Raw genomic sequence first — 15,810 nt, forward strand, 5'->3', positions numbered from 1 at the left:
TAACTTTTTTACTGCCTTGGAAGGTAAGTTTGTATAAAGTCAGAGGAATGTGTCTTTTACTAGTGAAATGTTGAAATAAAAATATAAAATAATCTCTCAAACACATAAATATTATGGAAATGCTTAAATTATAGGGTCAGTTAGAATGCTGTGGTTCATTACTAGTACAGGATACTCCAGGAAATCATAAAGCAAAAGTTAAAGCACTGAGGAGTTCGTTAAGCAATCACATACCCCATTCTTGTTTATTTGTTTGTTTGTAATAGGCTTTATTTCATAGAGAAGTTTCAAGTCTACAGCAATGTTGAGTAGACATTTTCCATACACACCTTGTCCCCTCACATGCATTGGCTTCCCTATTACCAATATCCCCTCCCAGAGAAGTATATTTATTACAACTGATGAAACTATATTGACACACCATTGTTATCCAAAGTCCACATTTCATATTAGGATTCTTTCTTCTATGTTGAGTTGTACATTCTGTAAATTTGGACAAAGTTGTAATGTCATGTGTCCACCATGATAATATCATTCAATGCAGCTTCACTACCCTAAAAATTCTTTGTGCTCTACTTATTCCTCTTACACATCAATTTTACTATAATTCTTTTCATCTTCAATAAAAGTCAGAAATTTCACTAAATGTCTTGATCAAAGCAGATATGGAAATTGAGGAGTTACTTTTTTTTTTTCGAGGAAGATTAGCTCTGAGCTAACATCTGCTGCCAATGCTCCTCTTTTTCCTGAGGAAGACTGGCCCTGAGGTAGCATTCGTGCCCATCTTCCTCTACTTTATATGTGGGATGCCTGCCACAGCATGGCTTGCCGAGCGGTGCCATGTCCGCACCCGAGATCCGAACCAGCAAACCCCAGGCCGCCAAAGCAGAACATGCACATTTAACCACTACGCCACTGGGCGGGCCCCCGAGGAGCTACATATTTTTAACATAGCTGTCTATAGAGCATTGAGGAAATTGTTTCCTCTTGTATAGTTTAAATTCATTTAAAAGGTAAACTATTTTGCCATATTACCTGAAGTATTACTTCACAGTTGAGATATGTACTGACTCTATCTTAGATTCAGGAACCTAATTCAAAGTTTATAATGATTACACATTCCTTCTAAATAGTTACAAATCATCTGTTTTAAAGGCCTATAATTTTGTGAAAAGGTAGAGATACAAATTAGTAGCCTATATTTTTTTAAATAATGTCTCTCTCTTAAAGAAAAAAGCCTAAGTTAAGGGTGAGCACATCTATTTCCATACTGCGTGAAAACTTTCCAGCTGTTTTTTTCACAGACACATTTAATACACAAATATCGTTAAGCTCCTACCGTGAACCAAATGGAGGAGCAGCCATACTCTCAAAAACCACACAGTTTACCTGGAAGATCTAGGATCAAGGGACTAGCTTGCTAAATTGTTGACTCTAGACTGAGCTCGCTAGGGAAAGGAGTTTCCGTGGGTATGGTAGGGTGAATGGAGCTGTTAAAATCACTGTTTACATTTGCGTTTGTTATTTTTGCAGCTTTACAGAGTAGACAGGTGCAGGCTGACTTCTTCAGTGGCTTAGGTTTAATAGGCGTTTACGATTGTGAATGCACTGATGTGATGTTAGAAATGAAATTCTCTTACACTTTCTCATATGTATATAAACAACATATGTATACATGTTTTATATATGTTGTTTATATATATATATATAAGTATATATATATATATATACACACACACAGACAGACACATACACACAAATACCTATTTGTACTATCAAACCACAGACACTTTTAAACATCTTTGGCTATGTCATTCCAAGCTTCTTTCTGGAAATTACCTCGAATATTCACATTACAAGGTTGTCATTTCTTCTACTTTTGTTTGTTTCTTTTCAATTCAGGAAGACCCACTACATTATCTGAGTTAATGGGGAAGGCTGAAATCTGGCTCATTCGAACCTATTGGGATTTTGAATTTCCTCGTCCACTCTTACCTCATTTTGAATTTGTTGGAGGACTCCACTGCAAACCTGCTAAACCCCTGCCTAAGGTGACCTATTACTGTTTGTTTTGCTTTGTTTACTTTTCATTTTCAATAGAAATGATTCTCTGTCTCTTATTTAGAATGTTTGATTACAGTGAGAGATATGGGAAGCGGGGTAAAGTGAGCTGCCAATTAGAAACTCATATATTTCAATACCATTGCAAGAATCTGAATTTAATATCATTGCAGAATAAAGTATTATAGCTGGAAGACTTTGGAAATAGGATCAGTTAAATTAAGGCCTCATTATTCAACACATAAGAAAGTATCAGTCACTCATTCAAAGAATATTCTTAAACTGACCAGCATTGTCCAGAGATAAGTGCTGGATATGCAGAGAAGCAGTGTAGACACAATTTTCCCCCATACACACCTAACATTCTACTTGGAAAGATAGGATATAAGCACGTTATAAAAACGTTGTGGGGCCGGCCTAGTGGTGCAGCAGTTAAATTCAGAAGTTCCACTTCGTTGCCCTGGCTTTCACCAGTTCGGATCCTGGGTACAGATTTGTACACTGTCAAGCCATGCTGTGGTAAGCATCCCACATATCCCACATAAAAAAAATAGAGGAAGATGGGCATGGATATTAGCTCAGGGCAAGTCTTCCTCAGCAAAAAAACCACAAAGAAAACCAACTATGTGAAAAGTATTGTAATAAGGAAAGACCACAGTACGAAAGAACACCCATGGGGATCATAGAACAATAATGATTGGAATCAGAAAGTATACTCGTTATAATGGAATCGTTATATCATTATTTTCCAGGGAGAAAAAGAACAAATAATGAATTTAAAACAGAAGGTTTGAAAAGAAAATAAATATGCAGCTTTGATGACATATCCAGGAAACTATTGGCTCTTCAACATTTGTTTTTTGGTGCGAGAGTATATTTAGCAAGGAGGAATTATTCCAGTACAGAAAGTAATAAATTGATTTTAAATTGGCAAGAATGTAGGACTGCAAATCAGAATAATTCTGAAACAATTCCAGGCAAGAGGGTGACCAGCTCTCTGCTGCAGGAAGCCCTGCTGTGCCTCTCCTACTGTAGGCCAGCTGCTCCCTGGAGAACTCTGGGAGGTGATGATGAGGGCCCCTCACAGCCAGTTACATAAAGCACATTCTACTAAGACATAATTTTTACAATATGATTTCAGGGCAAAAGTTATCATACATAAACAAGCCAGAAATATGGTCACTCAAATAAGTAATATACATGTACATTTCTGGGTTGTAAATAAGAATCTTAGGATTATTTCATGGAAATTCCAGACAGTAATAGTAGACTCTCTAGCCTTTGAAGAGTGATTTGGAGGTGCGGGAGGCAGCTTGGGAAATATTGGCAAAAGTTAAGGTGAGGTAGAAATTATTATAGAGATGAGAGGAAAAAAAGACGTAAAAAGTTGTAAAGTCATTCCAATCATAGCAAATATTTTCCTTCTTTTGTTTTTGTTTTTTTGTGTGTGTGTGTGTGTGTGAGGAAGATTGGCCCTGAGCTAACATCTGTTGCCAATCTTCCTCCTTTTGCTGGAGGGAAGTTGTCACTGAGCTAACATCTGTCCCCATCTTCCTCTACTTTATGTGGGATGCTGCCACAGCGTGGCTTGATGAGTGGTCCTAGGTCTGCACCCAGGATCTGAACCTGAGAATCCCAGGTTTCTGAAATGGAGTACATGAACTTAACCAATACACCACCGAGCTGGTCCTATAACAAACATTTACTTCGTGTTCCTAATCAAAGAAATAAAAATACAAATGACTAAACTGAAGTAATTCTCCAGAAAATTTGTCTGGAATAATAACAAGTGATTTAGTAACAAAATAACAAAAACAAAACAATACAAATAACAATACAAAACTATACAAAAAACAAAACAAAAACAAATAACAATAATAAAAACAAAATAACAAAAAAGAATTAAATGTGGGTGCCAGCACAGTGGTGCAGTGGTTAAGTTCACGCCCTGTGCTTTGGCGGCCCAAGGTTCTCAGGTTCGGATCCCAGGAATGGACCTAGCCCCACTCGTCACACCACACTGTGGTGGAATCTCACATAAAATGGAGAAAGATTGGCACAGATGTTAGCTCCTTGACAACAATCTTCCTCAAGCAAAAAGGGGAATATTGGCATCAGATGTTAGCTCAGGGCAAAGCTTCCTCACAAAAAAAAAAAACAAAAAACAAAAAAAAAGAATTAAAGGTGAGTTAAGATCCTGCTGTGTGGCCTCATTCAAAGAATCTACATTAGTAATTAATAACAACGTAAATGAAGAGTCTAGGTATATAACACTGACTAAGAGCAGCTCCTCCACACTACTGTGTATTGACTCTATTTCATTTCTTGCTTACACACACACACAAATATATAATAAAGGAAATCAATCTCATATCAATTGTATCATTCCAAAGGAACAGGGATTAGATTTGTTATAAACAGCCAGTGAAAAAAAAAGAACGGTGGTTCCTCAAAAAATTAAAAATAGAATTACCAGAAGGTCCAGTAATTCTACTTCTGGGTATTTATCCAAAATAGTTGACAATAGGATCTCAATGAGATAAATGCACACGCATCTTCATAGCAGCACTATTCACAAGAGCCAGAACATGGAAACAACCCAACTGTCAATTGACAGATGAATCATCAATAAACAAAATGTGGTATTTACACACATGGAAATATTACTCAGCTTTAAAACTGAAGGAAATTCTAACACATGCTGCAACATGGCTGAGCCATAAGGACATCTTGCTAAGTGAAATGGGCCACTCGTGAAAAGACAGATACTGTATGATTCCACTTATATGAGGTATCTAGACTAGTCAAATTCATAGAAACAGAAAGTAGAATGACAGTTACCAGGGACTGGTGAAGGGGAAAATGGAGAATTATTGTATATTGAGTATACTTTCAATTTGCAAGATGAAAAGTTGTGGAGATTGGTTGCACAACAATGAGAACGTACATACTACTGAACTGTGCACTTAGGATTGTTTAAGGTGGTAAATTTTATGTTGTATGTATTTTACCACTATTAAAAATAAACAGGCACTACTCTGATCATTCCTGATAATAGATGATTTTCTCTCCTTAGTTGTTTGTACCAACCCTTTCAACAGTGTTTGCTATGCTGTTGCTCTTTCATGATGGAGCAAATGGTTTCCTCACAGGAAATGGAAGAGCTTGCCCAGAGCTCTGGAGAAAATGGTATTGTGGTGTTTACTCTGGGGTCAATGGTCAGTAACATGACAGAAGAAAGAGCCAATGTGATTGCATCAGCCCTTGCCCAGATTCCACAAAAGGTAACATAAAGTACCTTACAGCAGACAACTGTTTAATGCATCATCTGTTAAATTTTGAAAAGGGTCTGATTACAGAAATTTCCTGCGTGAATGGTAAACTACACTGTATTATGGTAAAACCAATTTATCTCAGATATTAGTTTAAAAAAGAAAAGATACATAGCAGGTGCTAATAGTGCAGAGGATATTTTTTATTGCAAATAACTTTTGCATTAACTTTAAGATCAGAAATAAGTAATTTACAAAGTGCAGTGTGAAGTTTTGTTATTACAGTGGTATTGAGGACAAGTACACATATCATCAAATTCTGCCCTGTCATTTGTTCCTTCTCCTTGCAAGATTTCTGAGAGCACTGTACAGACTACAGGTGTTCTCAGAAAGGAGTTAAATTTTAACAGTAACATTAAACAAGAAATGATAAAAGTCTAAAAGTCATCCTGTTTAGGTTTGCCAGGTAATCCAGGCCTCTTTTACTTCCCATAAATTTTGAATAGGCTTATTCAGTGTGCTTTTCAGGGAGCTATACAGAGAAAGGATGGCCAAGGCTCACCAAGCTGCATCCAGGTACCTATCCAGTCATAATGATTTAGAGAAAGAGAAAAACCAACCTGAAAAAGACAAACAGAAATAACTGCCCTTGTAGACTGGGTTTTGCTAAAGTCTGAAGTAGGAATATGAAAGAGAAAAGGTGTAGCTGGGTCCAGCACTTAAGGTGACTCTGTGGTTTATAAAATGTGGCCCCACAAGGACTCTGCTTCTAGGCCATCCCAATAATAACTCCTCTTGACTGAAGGAGAAGGAAATACAAAAAAAAAAAGAGTCAACTAGAAGCAAAGCTAGCTTGTTCTTGTATTCATAAAATATGGTAGTAAATTATTTCTAATACATAGAACTTACAAGGAGTCTGGGTATTTGTTTAGTTTCCTAACTGATACGGCTTTCTCCTTATCATCTATGCTAATTTGCTGAGAATTGAAATTACTTCAATACTCACATAGCAAATAGTTGTTACGACTGATAATTTAGAATCTAGTTCACAAGGACTGCTTGGGAATTAGAAAATATTTACCTAGTTTTGGTACTGGACTGGGAAGTGGCTTGGCTATAAGAAACCGTATTAATCAATGCTGTCCAAGTTTGGAGTGCATCCTTAAAGTGTTAATAGTCAGGTGAATAAAATTTAGCATCACCATGATTTTGATTTTTTGCAACAGCTATACTGTTATTTGTGAAGTACCAACAAGCTCCTCTTTTCAACATTTAAATAATTTTTTAAAATAGTGATAGTACTCTGGATTCATGCAAAAAAATTACTACTCAAAATTTTTCCTGGAAGTAGTGATTAATAGTTAGTAATTTAAAAGAATCTAAATCTCCTTACTAAGCAGAAATTATTTGTTATTACTAATGAATTTTTAATAATCAAAATTATTTTGTTCTCACAAATAGCTGATTACATACATTTCCCCTTTTGTAAATCAAAGGACGCAAAACTCTAATAAGATAATTAATGGAACAAGTGGATATTAATAAGCCACTTCTCCTAACACTCAAAAAGAAATCAACAGGTTAATATAAAATATGGAAGTTGAGAGCTAGTATAATAAATAGTTAAATTAGCAGATCATTTGGAATTTGCAATTTTTTGCACTAGAAATATAATGACTGCCTAATAAGATTTTATGTACTTGAACTTGTCATTGAAAACCTCATTTGTCTCATCCAAGTGTGAATCATCATGATTGCATTCACACTTGATTAAACATAAAATAAGGATATGAAAGATGAGTATTCTTATTATATCAATGCTTTAGTAGTTCTCATTACTTAGCATGTCTTCTCCACATTTCCTCGTCTGTCATAATGAACAGGTTTAACTAGATGTCTCAATCTATTTATATTCTAACATGCTATATCTCAGATGTTTGACTCATGGGATAAGGTATTTTCTTTACTCTAACAGGTGATATGGAGATTTGATAGCAAGAAACCAGATACCTTAGGGCCAAACACTCGGCTCTATAAGTGGATCCCCCAGAATGACCTTCTTGGTAAGATTCTAGAAAACAAACACTCAAATGAGAGTAACTCCAAATCAGATGATAACAGTTCACTGGGAAACAAATTTATTGAACATATACTTTCAGAAACTTCAAAAAGAAAAATTCATTTACTTATACTTATTCCCCAGTCCTAGAGGAAAGAATAAGACATAATAGTTGACATTTTATTATACACAGTCACACTCGTTAATGTCAGAATCAAAGTTTACTTATTTCATTACTTGTGACAGAGCATTTTTCAACACCTGTCTGGATTGTCACTGTGTCTCCTAATTCTGCCTTCAAATCAATCCTTTCTCCCACTATGGAGGTATATCAGATGTCACTGGCAAATATTACTTCCTCTTTTATTACCAGTGACTCTCCATTTTCCTTGAGAAAAAAACCCAAATCTCTTTCAGAAGTAATAACACATTTCATGATAAAGTGTAGCTTTTCCTTCCTCTGATTCCTGTACCACCATCAACTTCTTCCTGCCTTTACCCACTACGTATCAGACGCAATGACTTTATTATTTGATTAAGAATGTATTTTTTTTTAAAGATTGGCACCTGAGCTAACAACTGTTGTCAATCTTCTTTTTTTTTCTTTCTGTTTTTCCTCCCCAAATCACCCCAGTATATAGTTGTATATTTTAGTTGTGAGTCCTTCTAGTTGTGGAAGAATATATTCTAACATATCACCGCCCCCCCTTTTTGTTCCATGCATTCATTTTTTTATCCAGCATGTTCTCTTTCAATTTTGTCCACATGGTAATCTTGTATTCATTATTCAAGTCTTAAGTAATACACCAATCTTCCACATAGCCTTCACTTACCTCTCCAGGAGACTTAGGTGCTTCTTCCTTTTAGCTCTGAAAGACAATTTAATGTACTTTCATGTGTATAATAATCTGTTATCTAGAATACAATGCCTCTTTTAGAGCCTTGTATTTCCCTACTCTCATTTTATTCTAAAACTGATAATAATTTGCTGAAATTCACCCAATCCTAGGTCATCCAAAAACCAAAGCCTTTCTAACTCATGGTGGAGCCAACGGCATCTATGAGGCGATCTACCATGGGATCCCTATGGTAGGCATTCCCTTGTTTGCGGATCAACCTGATAATATTGCTCACATGAAGACCAAGGGAGCAGCCGTTAGACTGGACTTCAACACAATGACAAGTACAGATTTGCTCAATGCATTGAAGATAGTCATTAATGACCCATTGTGAGTATCACATTTTTTTAAATAGGTAGTATTTACAGACAGGTTCTTTTGCTAATGGAGAGTATGAGTTTCACCTCATTTTTATGAAGCTAATTATGAAATTATTAACACGATTTAACCCATTAAATCTACTCTTATTTTCACCCAGACATTTATTTCCAAGCTATATTTTAACCTCATAGATTTAATGGGTAAGCACCTGGTGCAACAATTTTCTCCTCGAATAATGTAAAGTTACATAAGTAATTGTAAGAAGAACACATTTCAAAAAACATGATTGAACCAGAGAAGGAAAGAATAATGAACTAAAAGAAATATCATAAATTCTTTCAATTCAGCACCTAAAATTTCTGAAACTAAATGTTTTAGCTCTCAAAAACTGATTTTATTATCATTATTGTAATAGATTTTATAATGTGATATAATTTACATATTACAAAATTCACCTTTTAAAATTATAAAATTCAAATATATATAGTATGTTTACAGAGCTATGAAACCATCACAATAAAGTAAATTTAGGACATTTTCATCACCACAAAAAGAAGCCTAACATGACTTAGAGATGACGTCCTATTCCCCCTGCCCAAGCAACCATAATTCACCTTTCTGCCTCTATAGATTAGCTCTTCTGGACATTTCATATACAAGGAATCGTACAATATATGGCCTTTTACAGCTGACTTCTCCCAGATAGGATAATGCTTTTGACTTCCTTCCCTGTTGTAGCTTTGTATTGCTGCATAATATTCTAGGATAAGGACATACCACATTTTATTTATCCATTTATCAGTTCATGGATATTTTGATAGTAACATGTTTGGCTATTATTAACCTTGCTGTCTAAGTTTTTGGGTGAATATATATAAAAGTGTCAGTCCTTACAGTAAATCTAAACAGACTAAATCATTTAAAGATGACAATTGTCAGAATGGATTTTAAAAACTAACCATATATACTATTTACAAGACATGCTTAAATAGAAGAGTACAAAAAGATTATAAGTTCAAAGGTAGAAAAAATCCCTCTCACCAGAAATCAAAGAACGATGTATGTAGCTATACTTATGCCAGACACAGTAGACCAGAAACACCACTAAAATAAAAGATAAATACTTATAATGATAAATAGGTTAATCTTTCAAAACAATACACATTATTAATTTGTAATATCTACTAATAAATCCTCTAAATAAACAAATTAAAAGTAGACAAAAAGAAAAAGTAAAACACTCAAATCTATGGACATAATAAGCTGCTGTTAAAGACCTTTTTCTGTAATATAGAAAAAGATGACAAAATAGATAAGTACACAAAATAATTGGAGAAGAAAATTATAAAATATAACCTATTTGATAATTATATATATATCTATATCCATATAATGATGGGAAAAAATACATTTTTTAATAGCATGGAAATGCCCTTACAGTCTGGACCAAAACTAAGACTTAGTATTTGAAAATTTTCAGATTATAAAGAGCATATTGTCTGGCCACACAAAAATTAAATTAGAAAACATCGGAAAAAAAGATGTAAAAATTCCTGTAAATTTTAAAACTTAAGCAATACATTTCAAATAATTCAGAGTCAACAAAGAAATCGTAATCATGCATGCACCTTCTCAGCAATTCTCTCTAGGGATTACACAACAGAAATGTATAATATGTAAAACAAAAGACATATACAGTAATATTTATATTAGCATTAGCAAAAATGGCCAAAATATTATTAACAATGTACATGTTCATTAATCATTACGAAGAGATAATCTGTGATATTGTCAGATGTTGAATACTATACAGCAATGCAATTCACCAATAACTGCTACATAAATGACAAAAACTAATGAGTATTACTGTATGACTCCAAATATAACCAGAAAAATTAATCTGTGATGTCAAAAGTAATGATTTGTAGAAGGGATTAGTGACTAAAAGGCATATTTTGCCAAATGCATTATATTTAGATATCTAGAAATAAAATAGAAAAAACTGAAAAAATATAGAAGAAGTACCTAGGGGTACTATTAGTATGGCCAGAAAAAGGCTCTCTGAGGTGTGACACTGAAGTCAAAGCCTCCATGAAAGGCTTGGGGGGTTTCAGGGAATGATGCTCGAGGAGAGAGACAGAAGGGACAGAAAGTGCAAAGATGTTGAGGTGGGTACACATTTGGCAGCTTCATGAAATAGTTAGAAGGCCAGTGTGCCCAGAACAGAGTGTGCATGGGACAAAGTAATATAAGAGGTTTTCAAGTGTCTGTTCAAGTAGGTCCTGTAAGCCAAAGCACAGATTTGGAATTTATCCTAAATAGCATGAGAAGCCTTATGTAAACTTAGAGCAAGGAAGTGTGGTAAACTGACATGTATTTGAAAAGAATCATTTTGGCTACTGGGTGAAAAATAAACAGTAGAGTTATGAAAAGAAGAGTCGAAGCACAGGGATGGTAAGGAGGAATTTCATCCACGATGACATAATTCCTATTTAAAATTTTTAAGAGCATCATCCTGAAATTGCATTCACAATCTGATTTATAGCTCTTAGAATGGCTTTTATCATTTCCTCCGCTAGAAAAGAATTACTTTCCCCCTTAACTTCACCTTCACTTTTTTAAATATTTGTCATCAGAAAATCCGATTTGAAAAACCAAACTACTATGAAGACCAAAATAAAAATATAGATCTTCTGCAAATAAAAATGTAGATCTTAACATTTATTTTGAATTATATATATATACCACTTCAAAAATATTACATGGGGGCCGGCTCCCTGGCCTACTGGTTAAGTTCACATGCTCCACTTTGGCAACTCGGGGTTCACTGGTTTGTATCCTGGGTGAGAACCTACACACTGCACATCAAGCCATGCTGTGGTGGCACCCCACATAGCAAAATTAGAATGACTTACAGCTAGAATATACAACTATGTACTGGGGCTTTGGTGAGAAAGAAAGCTAAAAGAAGAGGAAGATTGGCAACAGATGTTAGCTCAGAGCCAATCTTCCTGAGAAAAATAAATATATATATATATATTTCATGGGAATTATATGCTTAAGCAAATTAATTTCCTTTCAAATTGCTATCTTTGTGTTTCTCCTTTAGCTATAAAGAGAATGCTATGAAATTATCAAGAATTCAACATGATCAACCAGTGAAGCCTCTAGATCGAGCAGTCTTCTGGATCGAGTTTGTCATGCGCCACAAAGGAGCCAAACACCTGCGGCCAGCCTCCTACAGTCTCACCTGGTACCAGTACCACTCTTTAGATGTGATTGGCTTCTTGCTGGCCTGTGTGGCAACTACTATATTTGTCATCACAAAATGTTGTCTGTTTTGTTGCCATAAGCTTGCTAACACAGGAAAGAAGGAAAAAAGGGAATAGTTGTATCTGAGGACTAAAGCTGGGATGCCTCATAGATGAGACTGCTCCAGTTAATTCCAGCAAGAAGTTGTGCTGTAAAGATCCCTTTCTCCTGTGACAAAACAATCTTTCACAGTTTAGCTTCTCAGATCAAAATTTATTTTCAAGAAATTTACTACCTGGTTAAGAGTTAGAAATATGTCATTCCAACAATAAAAAGAGGTGAAAAATAAAAAGAAAATAAAACTATGAGTATATTGAAATTTATTATTTTAATTCAAAAGTTACACCCAAAAAATTATAGTGCTTAACTATGTTTCAAACATTGCACATGTATACAAGAGCATAAGTAGTCTATGCAAAATATCAGTATTATTGTGCAAATACCCAAATATTTTAACTTCATGTTGGTGCAGATTTTGTAGTTTTATCTTTTGCTAAAGAAACTATTACATAGTTAGAATTGTGTAAAATGATTCACCCTTCCATTTCCTTTTGGAAGATCACTAATGCTACTTGGATTTACTGTGCGTCCAGCCTCAGCATCACTCCTTCCCTAAAGACATGGCAAATTGTCTGCCTTTATCCAGTTTAACTCCTTTCCCAGTGGAATGTATGTGGATTTAGAAATATAACAACTGTTATCTGCTTCCTATTATACAACTGAGCTATTTAAGAAAGACTTTGGTTTCACTAGCTTTTTCTCTTTACCTCACAGAGCTTTCACAAGATTCACCTGGTTGCTTTCACTGTTATTTTGGGCTTTGAAAATGCATGTTAAGTTCCAAGTTGCAGGTTTGATAATATAGAACCTAGACTCTAAAGGAATTACTGAATTATCATTCTCTCCAAATGTATGTGTACACACACACACACACACACACACATATATCCACTTCTTCAAAACAAGTCACAACGTCACTCAGTTACTCATCAATATGGTGAGCAATTCAATGTGTTCGTTGAAGGTAGTTTCAAATAATGATTCTTTTTCTATACAACCACACTAGATCAGCATGTCTCATTCCTTCTCTGTCCTCAGAAGCCTGTTGTCTCATCCCTCCCACTGACCTAATATGGAAACATTAAATCCTTTGTCATGACAAAAAAGAACGCACCATCATTTTCCTAAACCTAGGCACACTATGAGCGATCATAATCAATAACAATGCAAAGAATACAAAAATTATGTAAATTTTATGTAAAGAGGAAAATCAAACCACGGGGATGTTCAAGGCCCTTCTAAAACATATGCATCCAGGAATCACTTTAGGATCCAAGTGGTCCAAGTGAGAAAGACATACCCACCTTTATTGGTCAAGAAGAACATCATTAAAGTCTGACAACAAACATTCTCCAGCAGCAGGCATGAATTTATTTCAAAAACACATTGAAACTTTGATATTAGGGGATCTATAGGAAAAGTTCACCTCAGATCTCCATGCCACTCATCTAAATAATTGGCACACTTTTATAGAAATAATACAGTGTCATAGTAGATAATATTAAGTCAAGCATATAGGCTTAATTAATTTTCCATAAATCTATCCTGTAACACGTGACAGATAAAGGTTTGTAATCATTGTCCAGTGAGAAATATTACAAAGCACAAACAGAAAGACAAACAGCTCAACATGAAATTATGTGGAGGATGTGAACAAGCAACTCACAGACCAAAAACTTGCCAATTTTTCCACAAAATTGCCACAAACGATGGCAAAAGGCGCTGATTTTAGGAAAATGTAAACAATGCCAATAAATTGTTTCCCACAGAAGATATATCAAACATAAGAATCTGAGAGGACAGAGGCCACCATTGCTTCCAGGGAGGAAGTCCTGGCGTTGCAGGCTGAAACTGCCCAGCATGAGGAAGAGCTGAGCTCCCTGAAGCAGAGGCTGGGAGCGGCTCTTCTGGTGGAGCAGGAGCCACAGCAGCTGGGTATGGTGTCAGCCTGCCCCTGAAGGCCACCCTATCCAGAGATGAAGTTATGCACAGAGCCGGCAGCTAGTGCCCAGACAGCTGTGCCTGGCGACAGCGTCCGTGCTGGTCCTGGCCTGCATTGGGCTAGGGTCTCCACAGCTCAGTACCTGGTAGCAGCTGATATAGCCGCACTGGCCTTGTGGACCACAAGCTAGCAGAAATGAGCAACCTGGCCCGCCAAGTGCTGCATGCGGAGGCACTGGCATGGCAGCCCAAGGTGTTTGTGGCCACCACCTGACTCCGCTGCCTTGTTTCTGCCCTTGGCTGAGCGCGATACTCTCTGGCGCTCACATCACCCATGGCACCTGGACCTGGTCCACCAATGTGACTTAGCGGCTCATTGCAGGGACAGCGTGCCCATTTGCTACCTGGTTAACGATGCCTGTGTGCTGGCAGGCCTCTCATGTTGGCCAACGTCCTGCGCTTCCAGGGCCAAGTCACAGTCTACTTCTGTGACCGCCGGCCTGGCCTTCGCGGCATTTTCAAGGAACTGCCTCCAGCGGAGATGGTGAAGAGTTGCGCAGATGGCCGGGTGCTCAGTGTAGCAACTGGAGAACCACGCTGCCTGCAGAGGCTGGAAGTGCTGCTTATCGCTGCAAGTGTTGATTATCACTGCAGGGTTGGGTCCCTGTTACAGTGGCATCCTGCTGCTCTTTGATGCCACTGGAAGACATTTCTGCTGTATTCTGCTATGGAGCCACAGGCCCAACTGTCCAGCTTTTGGTAAGCAGAGCCACTGTCACTACCTGCAGTACTACAAAGCCTTCTGTGACTCCTAGCCACCAGTAAGAACTGCCTCTTGCATTTGCTGAGCCCAGAGGAGCAAGTTTTTGTCACTGTCTATAAGCAACTTCCTGATTCTGGGTCACTCCACCTGTTGCTGGACATCAGGCCTCAAGTGGCTGTGGGCATCTGTCGTTTGCCTCATGCTTTACACATCCCTTTGAAATATTTGGAACGGAGGGATGCAGAGAACCTTAAACACTTAGGAGAGGCAATCCAGAAAGGGAAGCAGGGCACAGGAAGGGACAGCTCTCCTCATTTATATGATTTGATGTCCATATGATGACTCTCAGAAAGCCTTGAAGATTCTGCAGTCCTTGACAGCAGTCCAAGAGTTAGTCACTTTAACAGTCCAGGATGTTGTGGGGGGGCATCATGGAGCAGGCTGCCAAAAGAGATGGTACATTTCTGAAGTTATAAGCTGGCTGGTATAGTCTGACCTGAGAAAGATGTGGATTGTCATATAATGCAGGATTGGGACACAGTTTTGGTTGGGGCAGTGGGAAAAAAAAGCAGGACAGGCAAATAATCTACAGCTTAAAACACAAAAGCCTGTTACTTACATTATATAGATACCCTTTCTAGTGCTGAAAACACCAGACAGTTTTCAGAAACAGCATTTAAAGATATACTTATTTGCATTTTTTTCAATAATGTACAGAAGAACCTGGGATTCTAAAATATCTGTGAATACATGGACTTCTTTTTATAAAGAGCTTTTCTTATCTTAATCGTTGGCTGATGTAGTTATAAATGGGTTATAATACTGTTTATGAGAACTGCCTTCTGTTTTCAGCACTTGAAAGGTGCCTTGAAGTTCTCGTCAAGATGGCGCTGTGAACAGACGTTGAACTCGCCTCCTCCCATGAACACAACCAGGTTTCAACAATTTTGGGAAGAATCACCCTGGATTGAAAACTGAAAACTGGATAAAAAGAACCCCCATGACAGGGACAGTCCTGACGAAAGCAGAAGAGGCAGTGACTCTGGCCAGAGAGGAAAAGCCACCTTTGGGAGCAGCGGCGCTTCTCAGCTGGCCAGGTGGGAGCCAACCTAAGGTACGCAG

The 15,810-nt window shown here is 36.9% G+C and overlaps 2 protein-coding genes and 1 pseudogene across 5 annotated transcripts in view; all 3 read left to right on the forward strand.

Annotated features, from left to right (window-relative positions):
• Positions 1–15,810, forward strand: part of LOC103542078 (UDP-glucuronosyltransferase 2B31-like) — a 46,119-nt gene that overhangs the window by 840 nt on the left and 29,469 nt on the right. The window contains exons 2-6 of one of the 3 annotated variants that reach the window (XM_070614759.1): positions 1,903–2,051; positions 5,214–5,345; positions 7,309–7,396; positions 8,402–8,621; positions 11,722–12,229. In XM_070614759.1, the coding sequence (XP_070470860.1) occupies positions 1,903–2,051; positions 5,214–5,345; positions 7,309–7,396; positions 8,402–8,621; positions 11,722–12,001 (869 nt within the window). In that variant the 3' untranslated portion in view covers positions 12,002–12,229. Of the gene's footprint in view, positions 1–1,902; positions 2,052–5,213; positions 5,346–7,308; positions 7,397–8,401; positions 8,622–11,721; positions 12,230–15,810 lie in introns of those variants that run through there. The other 2 variants (XM_070614760.1, XM_070614761.1) reach the window with 2 other exon arrangements.
• On the forward strand, positions 12,751–15,475 carry LOC103542080 (adenylyltransferase and sulfurtransferase MOCS3-like; annotated as a pseudogene).
• LOC103557632 (UDP-glucuronosyltransferase 2B31-like) overlaps positions 15,558–15,810 on the forward strand; it is an 88,929-nt gene continuing 88,676 nt past the window's right edge. For both annotated transcript variants that reach the window (XM_070614758.1, XM_070614756.1), the window contains exon 1: positions 15,558–15,802. The gene's annotated coding sequence lies outside the window, so the exon portion shown is untranslated. The remainder of the gene's footprint in view (positions 15,803–15,810) is intronic.

The sequence above is a fragment of the Equus przewalskii genome, chromosome 3, assembly GCF_037783145.1.
Source record: "Equus przewalskii isolate Varuska chromosome 3, EquPr2, whole genome shotgun sequence".
NCBI classification, from domain to species: Eukaryota; Metazoa; Chordata; class Mammalia; order Perissodactyla; family Equidae; genus Equus; species Equus przewalskii.